We start from the raw sequence: 21,788 nt of genomic DNA, 5'->3' as shown, positions 1-21,788 counted from the left end.
TGATACAGTGAAATAAAGTGTTTGAGAACATTGAGCGGTTGACGTTGTAACTGAGCAAAATAAAGTACGGCTATCTTGTCTTACGACCCGCCCCTTTGGACTTTTATTCTCCCCGTCGCTGTAAGTAATGTTTGCCCACAGGATGGTAAAAAAGTTACAGCAAAGAGAACAGTCCAATGTTATTTGCTTAGTAACCTTCCAGTGTGATCTCTCTCTCTCTCTCTCAGTCTACATAAGCTGCTGTCATCGCTGTCCGTACAAGGCTTATTGCACTGTTTTTAAAAGCAGATGTACATAACAGACCAGAGCCGACATCAACATCACAAGCGCAAACGAAACAAGTTACCTCATTGGTACCTTTTGATGTATGCCTGATACAGTGTAATAATTCATAATGACTTGAGCATTTGTCTAAAGTTGGTCACATTGTTTCCGTGACTCGGTGAGAAGAAGGTCAAAGGTACAGTAGGCGTCAACCACGCCTGTGTGAACGAGGAACCTTGCCAGAGACCTGAAACTCCCAGAGCTAATGCCTAGGTTTTAGCTCATCAAGCTAACACGGTCTTGTGTTGCGCTGGAGACCTGAGTTCGAACCCAGTCATTCCACATGGTCGGTTGAGCCTCAGCCAAGGCGACTCCATTGAACAGCAAGACTAGACAGAGGAAAGCACAGTGTTTACTACATAGCAACAAAGCTGTGGACAGTTACAGACTTCGCTGACATTGTATCACTGTCCTCCATGCATTTAGTGGACAACAGAGAACAAAGGAAATGGCTGAATGAGTAGGAAAGACTTTCTGGCTTCCAGGTTGATGATTTCACATGGTTAGTTGATTGCTTGCGCTACTAAGGTGATTGTGAGTAAGCAGGCTACAGGGGTGTCTGCTCAAGTGATCTGTGTTAGGATTTATACAGGGCTGACCCTGGGACTGCACTGACCAAACCGTGTGTGTGTGTGATGTGTTCCAGATGGGAGGAGGAGCTGTCTAAGCGCCAGCAGCTGGAGGCCGTGGTGGAGACACTACAGGAGGTGAGAGCTCGCCATTTTAAATCATCACACCTGTACCATACTCCCTCTTCTAGCTCACCGCATCCCAATACTCCTCCTGAAGTATCCAGGCATGGGCAAGAGGGAGTTTTCAACATATTTCTTAGAACGGTCATTTTCCTTTTAAATCCAAAGTTCAAATGTCATTGGCCATTAAAGCTAGAATCCTTAGTTGTTATTTGTATACACAGGGTACAAAACATTAAGAACACCTTCCTAACATTGAGTTGCACCCCCCTTTGGCCTCAGAACAGCCTCAATTCGTCGGGGCATGGACTCTGCAAAGCGTTCCATACTTTCTTTGTCTTTCCAATTTACCCTCTGAATGACATACATTATTATAATCTATTTCTCAATTGTCTCAAGGCTTAAAGATCCTTATTTAACCTGTCTCCTCTCCTTCATCTACACTGATTGAATTGGATTTAACAAGTGACATCAATAAGGGATCATAGCTTTCACCTGGATTCACCTGGTCAGTCTATGTCATGGAAAGAGCAGATGTTCATAATGTTTGGTACACTCAGTGTATCCTCATTGATTCTTGAGGAATATAACTTATAAATGCCTCATGAGCCTAGTTCGTACCCCATCAGAACCCCAAATATAAGCTTGTTTTACTCTGTTGTAAACAATAGAAATATAAACAAAGACTGTATAGCCTCAAAACATAACATCTGTCATTTTGATTTCGTGGGTGGTCAGTTCTTACATCCATAGCTCTATGTATGAATGGTCTCTACCTATGAGTGGTTATATTTCTCTAGGCCCATCCCTCAGCTTTTTACCAAAACAGAGGCAGGGTGACCGCTTTGGTATTGTTTTAATAAAGATTCTAGCTTTAATTAAGGGACAATCCATGAAGGCAAGTGAATAAGTGCACACTTCAGGAGAAAAATACAGATTCTTGGGATGCAGGCTCAGCCTCTGTGTCATGTTTGTGTGTATTTTGCATGATTGCCAGTAAGCTCCCTATTCAGCAGTTGTGATAACATATCTCCGGATACCTCTGACGTACTGTAATGTGCTCTGTGTCTGTATGTTGTTCTACAGAACAGAATGGCAAAGTTCATGATAGAAAACAGATATGGGTGGGGACTTCACATGCTTTAGTCCCCCTGTGTATATGTTAGTCAGTGGGAACAGTGGTGTGTTAATGTGTTTTCAAACCCCCCCAAAGACCGAGATCACATTACCCCCAAAAACTGCCAAGAGCACTGACTCTCCCCGACTAGCTATGCCTCAACTGTTTCCTGCTAGCTGCATTCCAGATTACTTTTATTGGAGCTCTTGGCCCTAAACCCAAGACTCAATCCACTTTGGAATGTTGTTGTTGTGATGCATCAAATGGGTGGATTGTAGAGTAATTAAATGACATTTCGAACATGTTATGCAGACAGACTTTTTCTTCAGAAAGGGATATTCTAATAATAGGAGTTGAACTCACGTTTTTTGTAAGGTGTTTTAGGACACATTTTCAAAACACATCCCTTCCGCATGGTTATTCGTAAATGTGTGTAAATTGTATTTAGCCGTGGTATGTCAATAGATTAGTTGTAGAGTGTGATGTGGCTGTCTGTTCCACGGTCTGCCCTCTCCAGAGTGCCCAGGAGTCTGAAGTGGTTCAGGTGGAGCTCACTGAGAAGGTGGAGAGACTGAAGACAGAGCTGGTGGTCTTCAAGAGCCTCATGACTGACAATGTAAGTATGACACTCAGGCTTTCTTCAACAGTTCCTTATTCTCCCGGTATTTACACAGAAATGTCATGGTGAAAGTTTAAGTAAATAGTAATCACTTAGTAGTTTTGTGTGCTCCATTTAAACTAGAAACACCCAACCAACTTTCAATTGTGCGGACTGGTTCAACTTACTGTAAGTTGCAAAGCTTTTTGACACTATTTATACTTTGTTTTTAAAATCACACCCATTTATTACCACCCGCCCAACGTAAATCTATTCATCCATCCACCCACCTCTTCTGCAACTGATGCATGCTACCACTCTCTCCTGTCGGTGATATGTACAGCCTGGCAGTCAAAATGTTTACCACACACTCTCCCTTGAACCCTGAGGCTAAGACATTCCTTTGGAATTGGTTAGAGCCAAGTTAGCTGCACAGGCAGGCAGACGAACGGATGAGCGGCCGGGCGTGACAGATAGACAGGCAGAGTAGCAGTGAGATGAGAAACCCCTATGGCTCGCCTCACACAGCCTCCGCCTGTTCTTTGAGGCCCTGTGGTTTTGGCCTGCTTTCTAATGAACTCCAGCTGGGCTCCGGACTCGCCCAGTCTGTGGTCTGGAGTAGCTACGTTCACAGATTAGCCAAAACCCGGCCCGACTACTGTTTCACACGCAACCACACTTTGCCCTTCCCAGCCACTTTTGAACCCTTTCAAGTTAATTTGTTCTTTGTTAAAAAATGGCACTGTCTGTTAAAGGGGAAGTTTACCTTAAATCCAACATTACCTATGTGATTCCATACATTGTAACTATACTGAACAAAAATATAAACTCAACATGTAAAGTGAAAAAAAGATAAAAGATTTCCTTAGCACAAAAAGCTTATTTATCTCCAATTTTGTGCACAAATTTGTTTACATCTCTGTTAGTGAGCACTTCTCCTTTGCCAAGATAATCCATCCACCTGACAGATGTGGCATATCAAGAAGCTGATTAAACAGCATGATCATTACACAGGTGTACCTTGTGCTGGGGACAATAAAAGGCCACTCTTTTTGCAGTTTTGTCACACAACACAATGCCACAGATGTCTCAAGTTTTGAGGGCGTGTTGAATTGCCAGAGAATTTAATGATCATTTCTCTACCATAAGCTGCCTCCAACGTTGTTTTCGAAAATTTGCAGTACGTCCAACCGGCCTCACAACCGCAGACCACATGTAACCACGACAAACCAGGACCTCCACATCCGGCTTCATCACCTGCGGGATCGTCTGAGACCAGCCACCCGAACAGCTGATGAAATTGTGGGTTTACAACACCGAATATTTTCTGCACAAACTGTCAGAAACCGTCTCAGGGAAGCTCATCTGCGTGCTTATCATCCTAAGGAGGGTCTTGACCTGACTGCAGTTCGGCATCGTAACCAAGGTCTGTGGGTAAATGCTCACCTTCGATGGCCACGGGCAGGCTAGAGAATCCAGGTTTCAACTGTACCGGGCAGATTGCAGATAGCATGTGTGGTGTTGTGTGGGCGAGTGGTTTGTTGATGTCAACGTTGTGAACAAAGTGCCCCCTGGTGGTGGGGGGGTTTATGGTATGGGCACGCATAAGCTACGGACAACAAACACAATTGCATTTTATCGATTACAATCTTAATGCACAGAGATACCATGACGAGACCATGAGGCCCGTTGTCGTGCCATTCATCCGCCACCATCACCTCATGTTTCAGCATGATAATGCACAGCCCCGTGTTGCATGGATCTGTACACAATTCCTGGAAGCTGAAAATGTCCCAGTTCTTCCATGGCCTGCATACTCACCAGACATGTCACCCATTGAGCATGTTTGGGATGCTCTGGATCGACGTGGACGACAGCGTGTTCCAGTTCCCACCAATATCCAGCAACTTTGCAAAGCCATTGAAGAGGAGTGGGACAACATTCCACAGCCAAAATCAACAGCCTGATCAACCCTATGCAAAGGAGATATGTCACGCTGCATGAGGCAAATGGTGTCTACACCAGATACTGACTGGTTTTCTGATCCATGCCCCTACTTTTTTTTTAAGGTATCTGTGACCAACAGATGCATATCTGTATTCCCAGTCATGTGAAATCCATATACTGTATTAGGGCCTAATGAATTAGTTTCAAATTTACTTATATGAACTGTAACTCAGTAAAACCTTTGAAATTGTTGAATGTTGTGTTTATATTTTTGTTCGTGTAGTTAGGTGTAGTTTGCCTTCTCCCCTTCTCTCTCCCTGCAGTCTAGAACTGGAATGTTGCTAAAACGGGTCAGGTGACTTGTCTTTGTACTGCTAGCTCTGCTCCGTTGTCAGTGGACAAATTCTTTGTTTTATTGAAAGTTTACGTCCTAATGAGACATTTTTTTAATCAAAAGTACTATCGGTCAGGAAATGTGTACTTCTCCAACTAAAACAGTTTGGATGATTATATATAATTATTTTATGTGGCCGACTGCAACAACACCAGAGATGGGTAACAACTGTGCATGTGCGCTCTTGTGAGGAAATACCTTTACGTAAAAATTACAGATTAGGTATGCGAAAGTAAACAACAACCTACAAAACATGTCTGACGACGTAATACTCGCGAGTAATTAATACAACTACTGGGGGGGCGTTGATGGTGTCGTCGAACCTGATTTATTTGAGCCTGAGTATTCTGACAAAGAATTGAGACAAATTGAGCTTCACATGGCCGCTGTCGTTCTTGCCACCGAGGCCGCAGCAGCAGGACCACAGCCCCAGCCTTTCCCAGGATGAACGCAGATTGGTGGTGCAGCTGTGGTAACTGTGCTTCAATGTTGAAGAATGCTTATGCTGCAGAGAATTTGATGATGAGGAGCAGTTAGTTTGCTTTCGCAACCACAGGGATTTTGCTGTCCACTTCAACTCTGGTGCCTGGAAACATTTTTCAGTATCCTAAAAAGAAATTGGAGACGCAACCCCGTTCCGGCTGGGCCAAATGGACAGTTATCCAACAAGTAAGTAGCTGTTCTTTACTTTATTGAACGATCGCTTATCATAAAGCTCAATGAGCTGGACCGTTGTGGGTTTATGTTTTTACATTAGCCCAAACACTGTCTTGATATGTTTTCACATTATCACAATGCTATTTGAGTAAGATATAGGAAATATAGACCTACATATTGAACTTGAAATAACAGCAACAACTACGAACAGAAAATAAGAACCTGTTTTCATATTGTCAAAAAAAATTATGTTGTAAGTACAGTGGGGCAAAAAAGTATTTAGTCAGCCACCAATTGTGCAAGTTCTCCCACTTAAAAAGATGAGAGAGGCCTGTAATTTTTAATGAATTTTTAATGAATTTATTTGCAAATAATGGTGGAAAATAAGTATTTGGTCACCTACAAACAAGCAAGATTTCTGGCTCTCACAGACCTGTAACTTCTTCTTTAAGAGGCTCCTCTGTCCTCCACTCGTTACCTGTATTAATGGCACCTGTTTGAACTTGTTATCAGTATAAAAGACACCTGTCCACAACCTCAAACAGGCACACTCCAAACTCCACTATGGCCAAGACCAAAGAGCTGTCAAAGGACACCAGAAACAAAATTGAACACCATCCCAACAACTTCCTTCACAAAAGCTCTGTGCTGCTCCGCGAGGCACAAGAAGTATGAATGCCCTGACTTCTGCAGAGGCCATGTCACCGTAAATGCTGCACGGCCAATGCAGACGTCGGATTGACCATGTAGAGCATTTTAGCCCTTCGTTGCCCTTCTTTTACTCTGCCAGAAGTTTCTTTGTCAAGCCTATTAGAGGAAATGTCAACATTTTACCTAAACATCAAAAAACGCAAACATGACAGTGAAGGACATCTCTGCAGGTGGTGGAATAGTTATAAACTTACCCTTTGAAACATGCCAGCAATCCAGCTCATGTTGGGTGTTCTTCTCGCATTCTTTTTATTTTATTTTATTTTTAAGTTCACGTTTATTGTCCATAATTGTCTGTTACACGATTATACAATAATTGTGCCAGCCCTGGTGAACAAGAGTAGTTATAAACGATACAGGTACACCCTTTGTCAGTATGCTGTTCAGTCCTCTCCCCAAAATCCAACTGATTCAATTGAAATTGAGCTGGTGGCTTCAGTGACCTGTTTTGGAAAATACAAAAAATAAGAGGTATACAAAAACAGATTTGAAATAACATGAATATTTGACCATTCACATTGACTATACTGGAAGCAATAACTGCAATGAATGGACCTACCGAAATCACATTAGCTTGAATGACTTTCTTGGTCTTGTCATCCATGAAGCTGTATAAATGAAGGAATGATTTTCATGTCAAGTAGAGAACCCATTGTTTCATACGTATGCTATGCAGAACTAAAATGTCCCTTAAAAAAATATTGATTATGATATGAATATGATTTATTATGATCTGGTTATAATTTCAATTACCTATATGTCATAAATTTAGCGGAGTAGCCAGCCAGGGTTGTCATTACATCCGTCACCACAGATGTGGACAGCCTTCCCTTCATTTCCATCCTGAAACATAGTGGAAATGATCTTTTCCTGCTTCCGTCTCTGTAATCCTGGGTTGTGACGGGTAGGAAGTAAGAGGACTGAAAAGTATGTTGAAAATTCTGTTGTTTGTGAAGGGAACTGTATTTGACATAGTTCAGCCTAGTAATTTATGTCTGTGAAAGTGTTACCAGTGAACAGCACTGAAGACAGTGCAACTACATTCGCCTGTAACATCCTTCTAACATTCGGGCAAGATTTCCAACTTCCCATACATCCTTTAATGCGCTCTACCAGTTGATCTTGATTTGGCTTCCTTTTAATATTTTGCTGGTGTTGATTATGGCAGACCCACACTTTTGGATAAGCTTGATGAGATGCATGATCTTGGACTCCATGCACAATCCACTTCGTGGCCAAAAGTTTTGAGAATGACACAAATATTAATTTTCACAAAGTCTGCTGCCTCAGTTTGTATGATGGCAATTTGTATATACTCCAGAATGTTATGAAGAGTGATCAGATGAATTGCAATTAATTGCAAAGTCCCTCTTTGCCATGCAAATGAACTGAATCGCCAAAAAACATTTCCACTGCATTTCAGCCCTGCCACAAAAGGACCAGCTGACATCATGTCAGTGATTCTCTCGTTAACACAGGTGTGAGTGTTGACGAGGACAAGGCTGGAGACCACTCTGTCATGCTGATTGAGTTTGAATAACAGACTGGAAGCTTCAAAAGGAGGGTGGTGCTTGGAATCATTGTTCTTCCTCTGTCAATCATGGTTACCTGCAAGGAAACACGTGCCATCATCATTGCTTTGCACAAAAAGGGTTTCACAGGCAAGGATATTGCTACCAGTAAGATTGCACCTAAATCAACCATTTATCAGATCATCAAGAACTTCAAGGAGAGCGGTTCAATTGTTGTGAAGAAGGCTTCAGGGCGCCCAAGAAAGTCCAGCAAGCGCCAGGACCGTCTCCTAAAGTTGATTCAGCTGCAGGATCGGGCACCACCAGTAGCTTGCTCAGGAATGGCAGCAGGCAGGTGTGAGTGCATCTGCACGCACAGTGAGGCGAAGACTTTTGGAGGATGGCCTGGTGTCAAGAAGGGCAGCAAAGAAGCCACTTCTCTCCAGGAAAAACGTCAGGGACAGACTGATATTTTGCAAAAGGTACAGGGATTGGACTGCTGAGGACTGGGGTAAAGTAATTTTCTCTGATTGTTTGGGGCATCCGGTAAAAAGCTTGTCCGGAAAAGACAAGGTGAGCGCTAACATCAGTCCTGTGTCATGCCAACAGTAAAGCATCCTGAGACCATTCATGTGTGGGGTTGCTTCTCAGCCAAGAGAGTGGGCTCACTCACAATTATGCCTAAGAACACAGCCATGAATAAAGAATGGTACCAACACATCCTCCGAGAGCAACTTCTCCCAACCATCCAGGAACAGTTTGGTGACGAACAATGGAACAAGGGAACAAAACATCGATATTTTGGGTCCATGGCCAGGAAACTCCCCAGACCTTAATCCCATTGAGAACTTGTGGTCAATCCTTAAGAGGCGGGTGGAGAAACAAAACCCCACAAATTCTGACAAACTCCAAGCATTGATGATGCAAGAATGGGCTGCCATCAGTCAGGATGTGGCCCAGAAGTTAATTGACAGCATGCCAGGGCAGATTGCAGAGGTCTTGAAAAAGAAGGGTCAACACTGCAAATATTGACTCTTTGCATCAACTTCATGTAATTTTCAATAAAAGCCTTTGACACTTGCTTGTAATTATAATTCAGTATTCCATAGTAACATCTGACAAAAATATCTAAAGACACTGAAGCAGCAAACTTTGTGGAAATTAATATTTGTGTCATTCTCAAAACTTTTGGCCACGACTGTAGTCAGAGCCCTGGTCCTGGTAATCAGGGGAGCTAAAGCTGGTGTCCAGCTGGGAAGGTGGAGATCGGGAAGGTGGAGATCAGGACGAGGTGGAGGAGGCTGCTGTAGCTGGATGTATTTCCCTGATCCTTCTTAGAAAGACAATACTCAAAAATGGCCTTAGAGTTCAGAAATTATAACAGCGCATACTGAATAAGACTTTGCTATATGGAATCATAGAAAATATGTCAATTGTCCTAGGATACTTACCGAAGACTCTTGGATCCTTTCTGGTGAATCTGAAGCTCTGGACACAGTTGCAAAGCCCATGGACTTAAGTTGCTGAGAGAAGATTGACCGCATTATGACAAATTTAAAGCCGCTTTACTGTCACCCGTTTGAATCAAACGTGAAAAACATGTTTTCATAATGCAATGCCAAGTGCCAATTACAGAGCTGGTTACCTCCTGCCTGGTCTTCTTAGTGGTAGGGGACACATGGGTAGAAGGTCCAGAGCTTTAAGAGACGGGTAGGGGACCAGGATGCCTGAAGGACATCAGGCCCCGGCTGGGTGGAAGGCCCGGAGCTTTGACTTGTTGATGCAGTCTTTCATAAAACAAATGTAATGCAACATTAGCATTCTGTCAGTTCATACAGTCTTTATATACAAAAGGAAATGTGACAGGGATTAACAGTTGATATAGTATGGGTTATATGCCAAATTATTATTGTTATGTGTATTGACAAAGAAAAATGTCCACCCTAACACACAAGTGATAGCATGTTTACTAACCTGTTTACTAACCTTACTAACATATGGCCATAGTGCTGAAAGTAATTATACCCATAGGGAGGTGGGGCTTACAAAAACACAATAGACAGACTATGGGCAATCATATACCACAGGTGGTTCCTTGGGCCAGGTATTCCACGTAAGGCTATACAGTTGCCTGAAAGTTTGTCACGCAAATAAGCCATAGCTAGCCAACACATCAGACGTTGGGAAAAAGTGTGAACAGTTGCAGTAGACAACATCAACTCACATAGGTACCAGAGGAGCTTGCAGTTCTTTGGGGTCCTTTGAAGACCAATCTATTGAGCCCAGAACCTGCGAGTGAGTTGGGGAAATTGACCTCACAGTTATTTGTGACACAATGGGAGTTCATGATACATACAATTCTAAACGTGAAAGCTATTGACAGTTGATATCATATGGGTTATATGCTAAAGTACTATTGTTATGTGTATTGACAAAGAAAAACTTCCATCCTAACTGTTGGATTCTAATTTCTGGTACAAAAATCCCGACGGACTCCCAAGAAAAACTCCAGCTCGATTTATTCACCACACTGGGTGTTGCAGCTGCAAAACCACCCCTACGGGTCACACAAGCACATATATTTATACCTTCCGATTAGGCCGAGTGACCTTCTTGTATTTCTATGTTAAACAATCCATCTCTGTTGCTGGGCAAGAACTGAGTCTGTTCCTCCCGTTGGTGTTATCGTGTTCCAGCCTAAATCCAGAGCTTTCGTATTCCTCCGTGCCTTTCACGGGTCTTCTTGTCAGTCAGGAGAGGCCTCGAGTTATTGGAAGTACACATTCCTACAGTACACTGCAGACCACTAGATAATTAGACTTCTCATACACAAAGAGCTTCAACCTAACGCTAATTTCAATCTCTAAGAATATATAAAAAGGGTATATTCACACCAAGAGTATATAAAGATATAAGAAAGTGTTATAGATGAGTAATTATAATCTGTCAGCGCTAACTCCAGACACATGACTGCAATTCAACCCTCGTGGAATCATTCTTGGCCTCAAGAGACAGGCCCCCTTTCCCTCTGCCCGAATACAATGCGCATAGATCATTCCATCTAACCCATAACACAATAATTACTACCGCTACAAATACAATGAACATAGATCATTCCATCTAAACCATAACATGATAATTACTACTGCTAGGCTAATTATACAATTATAAATAGATTAACACAGGATCAAGTCAGATAGTCTTTTAACAGTAACACACAAGTATAATGTGATACCACATTTATAATCTGTAATACATTTTTTTGTGGCCATGGGGCTAAAAGTAATTAAATTGTTATGATACTCATGGCCACTCGACAGGGGGTGGTGGGGGTTACAAATACACAATAGACCAGACTACATGCAACCAAATAGGCCTGCCCTAGGTGGTTCCTGGGGCCATGTATCTCATGCAAGGCTATACAGTTGTTAAAGCATGAAATGTTCTCATGCAAATAAACCATGGCTAACCAACACATCAGACATTGGAGATTATGATTATGAATAAAAGCGACTAGACCCGATCCTAAGTAATTAAAATGCAACATCACCTTTCATTTTTATTCTGCAATGTAAGATCACACAATTAATGTCTATTACAATGTAAGATGACACAATTACTGTCTATAATCTCCTCAACCCCATTGTCATAAAGACAAGGCACATATGCTAACCGGTAGAGCGCCTAGGCTATGGTTAAATAAAGGTTACATTTTAAAAAATGTCTACATGATATGGTGCAATGGTTACAACACAATAAGATCAACTCGGACTTCATTGATTAGACTACATACCTCCGCACATTTCTTATTATTCTGTATGTAAATCCGAGACACCCCATTTAGTATGATATGTTACGTTTTGTATGGTATGTATTAATTTGTGGATGTCCATCAACCATTTCATATATGTTACAAATTACAAGTCATATGATATGTTAGGAATACAATTCGTACAATAGTTTACGAATTTGCAAAAAAAGTACAGTATGTTACGAATTTGCTAAATTTATATGTTACGAATTCCAATTTGTTGTGGCTAACGTTAGCTAGGTGGCTAACGTTAGGGTTAAGGTTAGGGGTAGGGTTACCTAAAAGGGTTAAGGTTAGGGTTAGCTAAAAGTGTTTGGGGAAGGGTTAGCTAACATGCTACGTAGTTTCAAAGTAGCTAAAAAGTAGTAAGTAGCTGAAAAGTTGCTAATAAACTAAAATGCTAAAATTGTCCGTGATGAGATTAAAACACATAACCTTTATGTTGCTAGACGTTCGCATCATACACCTACACATCCACCCCGACCAACCACCCTCCTTTTATTTTTGCTTTAATTAACCCCTCTATTTCATATAACCATATCAAACATAACTACAGTATATCATACTAATTTGAGTGTCCCGGATTTACGTTTACTGTTACGTCTAGTCTATGAGACCAGTCTGCTCTGCACGCTCGCTTTGATGCTTTCCCTTCTCAAACGCTGTTTTTTGGCATGACACGAGATCCATTCCATGGGTATACAGAATGAACAGCTGTGTCTTTGAGTTTTCTTTGGTGTTTTGTTCCGATTGTATATCTCTTTTGTAGTCATTGTCAATGAAGTGCTTACTACAGATACGTAAATTAGCAAGATTGGCTGTCGGAGTGTTTACATATTATTTACTTGTTTTTATCGCTACTTCTGCATCTGTCAACGGAAAACAGTGATATTTATTATATGTATTATATAAAGTGCAGCCAGGGACCGAACACCAGCTTGCTCTTGCTGTCATCTCTTCGGATTTTCACTTTTCAGAACTAACTTTAGGCTATCGTTGATAAGTCTTTCAACTTTTGCGGCAGCTCCTTCTCCCCCATTTGCTGCAATAAGGGCACCGAGTTTGCGCCACAATAGCGCAAGTGCAGATCTTACCCATCTTCACTGTTGTTGCAGTCGGTCAGGTTGTTTACTTCATATGCTTAATCTCTAGGCTGTTAACTTTTCCCGCCCAAAAAAATATTCATCTGTGATTGTGAATAAAGGCAGTAAATTCAGTTTTTAAGCACGAGATAGTCACCCATATCTGCTGTGTTTGCAGTCTTCACATAAAATAATCCCAATCGTTTTATGTTGAAAAGTATACATTTCCTGACCCAAAATGGATAGTTTTCTTTAACTAAATGTTAAATGTCTCATTCGGCCGTAGGCTTTCAGTAAAACAAAAAAAATTGTCCACAATTCGCGGATTTCTCAATCATTCGTTGACTGACAACAGAGCAGAGCTAGAAGTGCGCAAAAACACGTCACGTGACCCGTTTTTGCAGCTTTCCAGTAGTAGATTGCAGGGAGAAAGAAAAACTCCGCTTTACTAGTTTCAATGTATGGAATCACAAAAAAATATAAATATTCTTAAACTTCCCCTTTAAGTGAGTGTATTACCTTTAAACTGCAAGTCATTGCCTTGAGATACTATGAGATTAACTAAAAGATGGGATGATGATGCGAGGTTGAGGTCCTGCCTCAGAAAACTGTACACTCTTACTTGCAGTATTGGGCAAATAGTAGACGGTGACACAGCTCATGGGTATAATATTCTCTGATCATCATAACCAATGAAATATTTATTGTAGGAAATGTCAGACTTGGACACTGCGATCCAGAAGAAGGCCATGAAGGTGGACATGGACATCTGCAGACGCATTGACATCACGGCCAAGCTTTGTGACGTGGCTCAGCAACGCAACTCAGAAGACATGAGCAAGATGTTCAACATGAGCCCACACATGAGCCCCTCCAGAGCACCCCCAGAGAGCAAAGTAACTGGATAGCTTTTCATATGTACCCCTTGTGTAAAGGGCTCATTCCATGTAGAAAATAGGACACAAATGTCCATTAAATGTTTTTTACACACACACACACATTTTCACTCTCCTTCACACACAGCTGACTAGTGTGTGGTGTGTGGTTTCACAGGGGGCTGCATCTTGCAGGAGGAAAGAGCGTAAGGCTGTCTACGAGGAGAGGAGTCCTGAGATTGAAACTGAGTCTGGTGGTGGAGAGGAGGATGAAGAGGAGAAGGAGCAGGTCGTAGAGTCACTCAACATCACAGACGAGATGAAACGCATGCTCAATCAGTTGTGAGTGGCCGAACCTTTGACCTGTGTTAAAAAAAGCTAATGAGTGCTAGCTGAACGACTAGGGTCGATATGTTTGTAGTCATTGTCAATGACGCCAGGGTTGTGGGTTCATTCCCCACGGGGGGACCAGGATGAATATGTATGAACTTTCCAATTTGTAAGTCGCTCTGGATAAGAGCGTCTGCTAAATGACTTAAATGTAAATGTAATGTTATCCAACTAACTGTGTTGTTTGAGCCATATGATCTCATTCTGTGAATTAATTCCCCACTGTAGTCTGTCGCGTTAGATAGCGTCTCATAGACAGTTTCGTGTGTGCTTTATGACTTTGTCATGTTTTCATCTGTCAGTCACTGTCTCTGTTGTTTTCTCTCTTCCCTGTCCTCTTCATTTGCGAACCCTTTTAAAATGTGCATGCCTTTCCGTTTGGTTTTGGCTTTCCTCCTTTCTTTTTTGTCTTCTCTCTTTTCTCCCCTCCCTTTCCACCTCCATGCCTCCTCTCTTTTTCTCTGTCCCTCCCTCTCCCCTCTTCTCCCTCCCTTTCTTCTATGCAGAACTTGCTCAGATGATAATTCCTTTGTCACCAGGAGAGAGACGTTTGACTTTGATGACGACTGTGACAGCCTAACTTGGGAGGAGAATGAGGAGACACTGCTCCTCTGGGAGGACTTTGCCAACTACAACACCCCCTGTGCTGCAGCCAGTGCTGCTGCAGCAGAAGGACAGGGGGAGGGCCCTGGGCAGGTTAGTGCTGCCCCCTACTGCTCATCCAAAAGCAGTGTCTGGGAACTTTTCAAATATGTCAGATACAGGTAACTGCCAAAATAAAGGAAACACCAACAAAAATTGTTTTAATAGGGCGTTGGGCCACGACGAGCTGCCAGAACAGATTCAATTCGCCTTGGCATAGATTCTACAACTGTCTTCCACAAGAAATTCCATCATTTTGTGTTTTGTTAGTGGTCTCAGGTGCTGCTCCAGAATCTCCCGTAAGATGTTTAATTGGGTTGAGCTCTGTTGACTGACACACACACACACACACACACACACACACACACACACACACACACACACACACACACACACACACACACACACACACACACACACACACACACACAGCATTTAAACCCCTTATGCTCCTTTGAGACCCTCTTTCAAAGTCACAGAGCTCTCTTCTTCTAAGTCATGGTAGCCAAAATAATGGACAACTGGGCATTTGTATACATGACCCTAAGCATGATGAGATTTTAATTGCTTAATTAACTGTGTGAACCACCTGACTCATTTACTCAAGTGTTTGCTTTATTTTGTCAGTTACCTGTATTTCGCTGTCAATGATTTTTTTAGGCCTTCCCTCTGTATTTCCTCATTTTTTAAAAACCTTTATTTAACTAGGCAAGTCAGTTAAGAACAAATTCTTATTTACAGTGACGGCCTAGGAACAGTGGGTTAACTGCCTTGTTCAGGAGCAAAACGAAATATTTTTACATTGTCAGCTAGGGGTTTCGATCTAGCAACCTTTTGGTTACTGGCCCAACGCTCTAACCACTAGGCAACCTGCCTCATGCCCTTGTGCTGTAAGACATTTAATCTGAGTGGCCTCAGAAACTGTTAAGGAATATATGTAAAAATACAATTGTGTCGTTATTTATTTGAATTGATTGTTTGTCTAATTGTGTGTTGGTGTGTGTATTGCTAAATTGTGTGTTCGACCGATCCCACTGGGCAAAACCGATTGAGTCAACGTTGTTTCCACGTCATTTCAAACAAAAAACTCAATGTGATGGTGTTGAATCAACGTGGGAAACTGATTGGATTTGAAAAAAAGTCATCAACGTAAAGGGCATTTTGTCTTTTTTTTAACCCAACTTCAACCTAAATCCAATGAGATGGTGAAATGTTTTGCTGATTTCACGTTGAATTAATGTTAGTTGACAACAAATGTAAATCGAAACTAGACGTTAAACTGACGTCTGCGCCCAGTGGGATATTTATCTACCTTATCTATCCTTTTTACGACTGTACGAATGTCAACTGTATGAAAGTGTTTATTGTCGATAACGGTGTCTCCAAGCTGCAAAGTAAAGTCTACTACTGCACTTTGAACGTTGCTACAGTACACATAGTTTAAATGGGTCTGTTGGGGATTATTAGGCCTCTCAGGATGGCAGTTTGGGCAGCCTGATCGACGAGACCGAGATGCTCTTCCAGAACCGAGAGAAGGAGTACCAGGAGACCATGGGTCAAATAGAGGTAAGAGACCAAGAGAAGACAGGTCAAGGTTCATGTGTGCAACTCACTCTCCTGTGTGTTAGTCGTCAATTATTACTGCAGAGCGTCTTTGCCCCTCAATCTCTGCGCCACTTTCTCTTTTCAATCTCCCTCTCTGACTCACCCTCTCACATCTCCTCCCACTCTTTTGCTCTTACTCTCTTACATCGTTCACCTATCTTACTCTCCTTTTGACTCCTCCTCTCTCCCACATCTTGGATTCTCGCTCTCTCCTCAGTATGAGTTGGCTACAGCTAAGAGTGATATGAACCGTCACCTACAAGAGTACATGGAGATGTGTTCTATGAAGAGAGGCCTGGATGTGCAGATGGAGACCTGCAGGAGACTCATCAAGGGCTCAGGGGGCACCGGCAGGTCAGAAACACCTCTTTCTCCACACATGGCAAACAATGGCATTTCAATGCAATGGTGCATTGTTCCACTGAGACGTGAGAAAGGCCTTGCTACACAGTAGGCATAATCACACAGATATCAATGACTGACATCTGTCCTTGTTTCCCCTCTCTCTGGTGCAGGAACTCTCCATCGTTCAGCTCGGTAGCGAGCAGCGACTCAGGGAACAGTGATGAGAACCAGGAGGAGCTGGAGAAGGACGGAGAGGCAGTAGGAGGGGTCAGCTGATAACTGACCCTGGCTACCCCACCACCTGACCCAGAGAAGATGATGGAGGAAATGCCTTTGTTCCTCAATGCTGTGGTCCCCCTTTTCTTCAGCAGGTTTCCAGTTGATCTAAGAGGAGCCCTGTGGAATCTATTGGTGCTTCACCGGTTTACCCACATAGGGATGAACTTGTATTCCACAATAAGGTGCAGTGTTGGTTCCTCCTCACTGCTCCTCATTGGCCTACCACTGATCAGAGGGGTCACCCCTACTAAACACAAGTATCTCCACACACACTCAACTTACTGTACACCTATGGTCATTTTACTGTGTATTCACCCCAGTATTCATCCTAACCATGTTAAGATAAAGGAAACCGGACATATTCAGCCATTAGTGATCTAGCAAAGCATTCAGTGGTCCATATGATATATTTAAGCAATAAGGCCCGAGGGGATGTGAAGTATGGCCAATTTATTACGGTTAAGGGCTGTTCTTAAGCACGACACAACGTGGAGTTCCTGGATACAGCCCTTAGCCGTGGTATATTGGCCATATACCACAAACCCCCGAGGTGCCTTATTGCTATTATAAACTGGTTACCAACGTAATTAGAAGAGTCAAAATAAATGTTTTGTCATACCCGTGGTATACGGGCTGATATACCACGACTTTCAGACAATCAGCATTCAGGGCTCGACCCCACCCAGTTTATAATTCAAAATAAGGGCTAGGTTCTATCAGATCCACGCTAGCCGACATCTGCATAGCAGTTGTTTTGGTGGTGCCTGAGGTGGAACTGCATTAGAACTGTCAAATCCACAAGCGCCTCCGAGCATTATACCTAAAGCAGACATCGCCGTTAGCTGCAGAGTCGCATTAACAGAAATCCCATGCAGCGTTGTTTACAAGTTGGAACACTGAACCGTGAGATGTAATCTACACCTGGATTAGGCTGATAGAAATCCTCATTATTCAGTTTAATGATTTTCAATTTGAGCATCATTATTTCTACATACAGTTGAAGTCAGAAGTTTACATACACTTAGGTTGGAGTCATTAAAACTTGTTTTTCAACCACTCCACAAATTTCTATTTAACAAACTATCGTTTTGGCAAGTCGGTTAGACATCTACTTTGTGCATGACACAAGTAATTTTTCCAACAATTGTTTACAGACAGATTATTACACTTATCACAATTCCAGTGGGTCAGAAGTTTACATACACTAAGTTGACTGTGCCTTTAAACAACTTGGAAAATTCCAGAAAATTATGTCATGGCTTTAGAAGCTTCTGATGGGCTAATTGGCATGAGAAAGGAAAATTATGTGAATATATTGAAGCAACATCTCAAGACATCAGTCAGGAAGTTAAAGCTTAGTCGCAAATGGGTCTTCCAAATGGACAATGACCCCAAGCATACTTCCAAAGTTGTGGCAAAATGGCTTAAGGACAGCAAAGTCAAGGTATTGGAGTGGCCATCACAAAGCCCTGACCTCAATCCCATAGAAAATGTGTGGGCAGAACTGAATAAGCGTGTGCAAGCAAGGAGGCCTACAAACCTGACTCAGTTACACCAGCTCTGTCAGGAGGAATGGGCCAAAATTCACCCAAGTTATTGTGGGAAGCTTGTGGAAGGCTACCCGAAACGTTTGACCCTAGTTAAACAATTTAAAGGCAACGCTACCAAATACTAGGATTAAATGTCAGGAATTGTGAAAAACTGAGTTTAAATGTATTTGGCTAAGGTGTATGTAAACTTCCGACTTCAACTGTAACCTACATTTTTTCATTCAGAACTCTGGCTTAGTGGCAATGATCACAAGAGCAGCTGCTCCCCTATTTGACAGCGTCAACGCAGTTACACCTCCGACACCGGCAAAATATCAGCTATGTGGGTGTTGGCTATCGCCGTTTAAAGCTTGATCTGATTGAATCTAGGCCTATGCATTGGCAGGGGAAATTCATGTCACGTACTGGACACGAGGTCAATCTTCACTCACTGAACTCAGATTTAGATTCATTTGGAGATTGCCTTAATGTAGATGCCATTGCTTATGCGCATACAAAGAAGGCCCAGAGTGCCTTTGCAGGTACTGTATGAATTGGTAAACTTGTCCAAGTTCCCCCATATCTGGACATCACAGGAGGGGTAAAACTGAGTTGAAGTACTGTACTATGCAATAAGCAAGCCTTATTTTTCTGGACTAACCTCCATTACTTCGTTTTTTTTGCTGGGAAATGATGATCCGTCTGTTAATCTGACAGCCTAGAAGACTTGGGGCCAGATATACTTATAATTTGCACCAGTGCAAATGTGCACCTATCATTTTCAGAAGGGAATCAGAGACCAAAATACAAAGCTAAAAGCTATTTACCCTTTTCCTAACTTTTTTTGTTAGAAATATCTCTAAAAATGAACCGGTTTCAAACATTGCACCAGTGCCAATGATCAGCACATCTGGCCTCAACGTGGTGTGTCAAATGACTCCACTCTCTCTGAGGAATGGTGTCACTCAGTATTTTCAGAGGGTAAATATGACCAAATATGGTCATCTAAATAATACCCGTGTGCCTACTGATACACTAGCCTGGTCTCAGATCTGTTTGTGCTGTAAAGCCAACTCCTATGGTCGATTTGGCATTAGAACAACCATAGGAGATGGCAAGACAGAGCAAACAGATCTGGGACCAGGCTACTGATATGCTGGACTCAGAATCAATATGAATTGCCTTATTACATTGTTTTATTTTTGTTAAATGCTACTTTAGCACTAACATTTATGAATCATGATACACACAGCCTGTTATTGATGTACTGTATGTCTAGATTTCATTATAGTTTGTATGCTCTCCAAAAACGGAAGAGCAATTTTGAATCATATAAAGGGATAATCATGTGTAAATTGATTTTTGACATTCGTATTTGAATATATCTGTTAGTTTCTTTGGGAACAGTCATGGGTGCCAGGGATTTGCTAGCTGCGAGATTCATATTTGTATTTTATGTGCAGAATGCAGCTGAATGCAGATGCTTGCAAATCTACTGTGTGACTGAACCATATATTTAATAAAAATTGTTTTAATAAAAAGACGGCTCTTTATTTTAACGTTATCTTTTGGGGCAGATAGCCAACTGACAGCCTACTGTGTAAGATTTCAATTTGTGCTTCTCTTGGCTTGATGACAAATATAATTCATCTGATTTACTAGAATGTTGCTACACATTTCAGACAGTTACATTCACCACTGTGTGAAATATTAGATAGAAAAGATATACTGGAACAAATATATAAATACAGCATGCAACAATTTCAAATACTTTACTGAGTTACAGTTCATATAAGGAAATCAATCAATTCTAAAAAATGTATTCCCACATGACTGGGGAAAGAGATATGCATCTGTTGGTCACAGATACCTTAAAAGGTAGGGGCGTGGATCAGAAAACCAGTCAGTATCTGGTGTGACCATTTGCCTCATGCAGCGTGTCATCTTCTTTGCATAGGCTGTTGATTGTTGCCTGTAGAATGTTTTCCAACTCCTCTTCAATGGCTGTGTGAAGTTGCTGTATATTGGCGGGAACTGGAACACGCTGTTGTACACGTCGATCCAGAGCATCCCAAACAAGCTCAATGGGTGACATGTCTTGTGAGTATGCAGGCCATGGAAGAACTGGGACATTTTCAGCTTCCAGGAATTGCGTACAGATCCTTGCGACATGGGGCTGTGCACTTTCATGCTGAAACATGAGATGGCGGCGGATGAATGGCACGACAATGGGCCTCAGGATCTTGTCACTTTATCTCTGTGCATTCAAATTGACATTGATAAAATAGTTTGTTGTCCGTAGCTTATGCCTGCTCATACCATAACCCCACCGCCACCATGGGGCACTCTGTTCACAACGCTGACATCAGCAAACCGCTCACCCCCACGACGCCTTACACACTGTCTGCCATCTGCCCTGTACAGTTGAAACCGGGATTCATCTGTGAATAGCACACTTCTCCAGATTGCCAGTGGCCATCGAAAGTGAGCATTTGCCCGCTGAAGTCGGTTATGACGCCGAAATGCAGTCAGGTAAAGACCCTGGAGAGGACAAAGAGCACGCAGACGAGCTTCACTGAGACAGTTTCTGACAGTTGTGCAAACCCAGAGTTTCATCAGCTATCCGGGTGGCTGGTCTCAGACGATCCTGCAGGTGAAAAAGCCAGATGTGGAGGTCCTGGACTGGTGTGGTTAGATGTGGATTGCGATTGTGAGGCCGGTTGGACATACTGCCAAATTCTCTAAAATGACATTGTGTTGTGTGACAAAACTGCAAATTTTAGAGTGGCCTTTTATTGTCCCCAGCACAATTTGCACCTGTATAACGATCATGCTGTTTAATCAACTTCTTGATATGCCACACCTGTCAGATAGATAGATTAACTTGGCAAAGGAGAAATGCTCACTAACAGGGATGTAAACAAATTTGTGCACAGAATTTGACAGAAATAAGCTTTTTGTGCGTATAGAACCTTTCTGGGATCTTTTATTTCAGCTCATGAAACATGGAACCAACACTTTACATGTTGCGTTTTATATTTTTGTTCAGTATAGAGAGAAAAGACCAAAGCTATAATTAGATAAATGCAATGATATTTAACGAGTTCATAATTAGACTTCCTCCACACGTGTCAAACTCATTCCACGGAGGGCCGAGTGTCTGCGGGTTTTGGCTCCTTTTTTGCTCAATGACAACTTAGACAAAATATTGTTATTGTTACAAAAAAATTATATAATAATAACATTTTAACCAGCACATCTGTATATCTCTTGTCTACC

The 21,788-nt window shown here is 42.1% G+C and overlaps 1 protein-coding gene across 4 annotated transcripts in view; it reads left to right on the top strand.

The window, feature by feature from the left end:
* LOC139557026 (intermediate filament family orphan 2-like) overlaps positions 1–20,050 on the top strand; it is a 33,138-nt gene extending 13,088 nt beyond the window's left edge. The window contains exons 2-10 of one of the 4 annotated variants that reach the window (XM_071371322.1): positions 971–1,031; positions 2,651–2,749; positions 2,876–2,920; positions 13,555–13,740; positions 13,898–14,061; positions 14,616–14,805; positions 16,219–16,317; positions 16,574–16,710; positions 16,872–20,050. In XM_071371322.1, coding sequence (XP_071227423.1) covers positions 971–1,031; positions 2,651–2,749; positions 2,876–2,920; positions 13,555–13,740; positions 13,898–14,061; positions 14,616–14,805; positions 16,219–16,317; positions 16,574–16,710; positions 16,872–16,977 — 1,087 coding nt within the window. In that variant the 3' untranslated portion in view covers positions 16,978–20,050. The remainder of the gene's footprint in view (positions 1–970; positions 1,032–2,650; positions 2,750–2,875; positions 2,921–13,554; positions 13,741–13,897; positions 14,062–14,615; positions 14,806–16,218; positions 16,318–16,573; positions 16,711–16,871) is intronic. The other 3 variants (XM_071371323.1, XM_071371324.1, XM_071371325.1) reach the window with 3 other exon arrangements.
* Positions 20,051–21,788: the final 1,738 nt, after the last annotated feature.

This window comes from Salvelinus alpinus, chromosome 28 (assembly GCF_045679555.1).
Source record: "Salvelinus alpinus chromosome 28, SLU_Salpinus.1, whole genome shotgun sequence".
Classification (NCBI taxonomy): Eukaryota; Metazoa; Chordata; class Actinopteri; order Salmoniformes; family Salmonidae; genus Salvelinus; species Salvelinus alpinus.
This window is presented reverse-complemented; position numbering and strand designations above follow the sequence as displayed.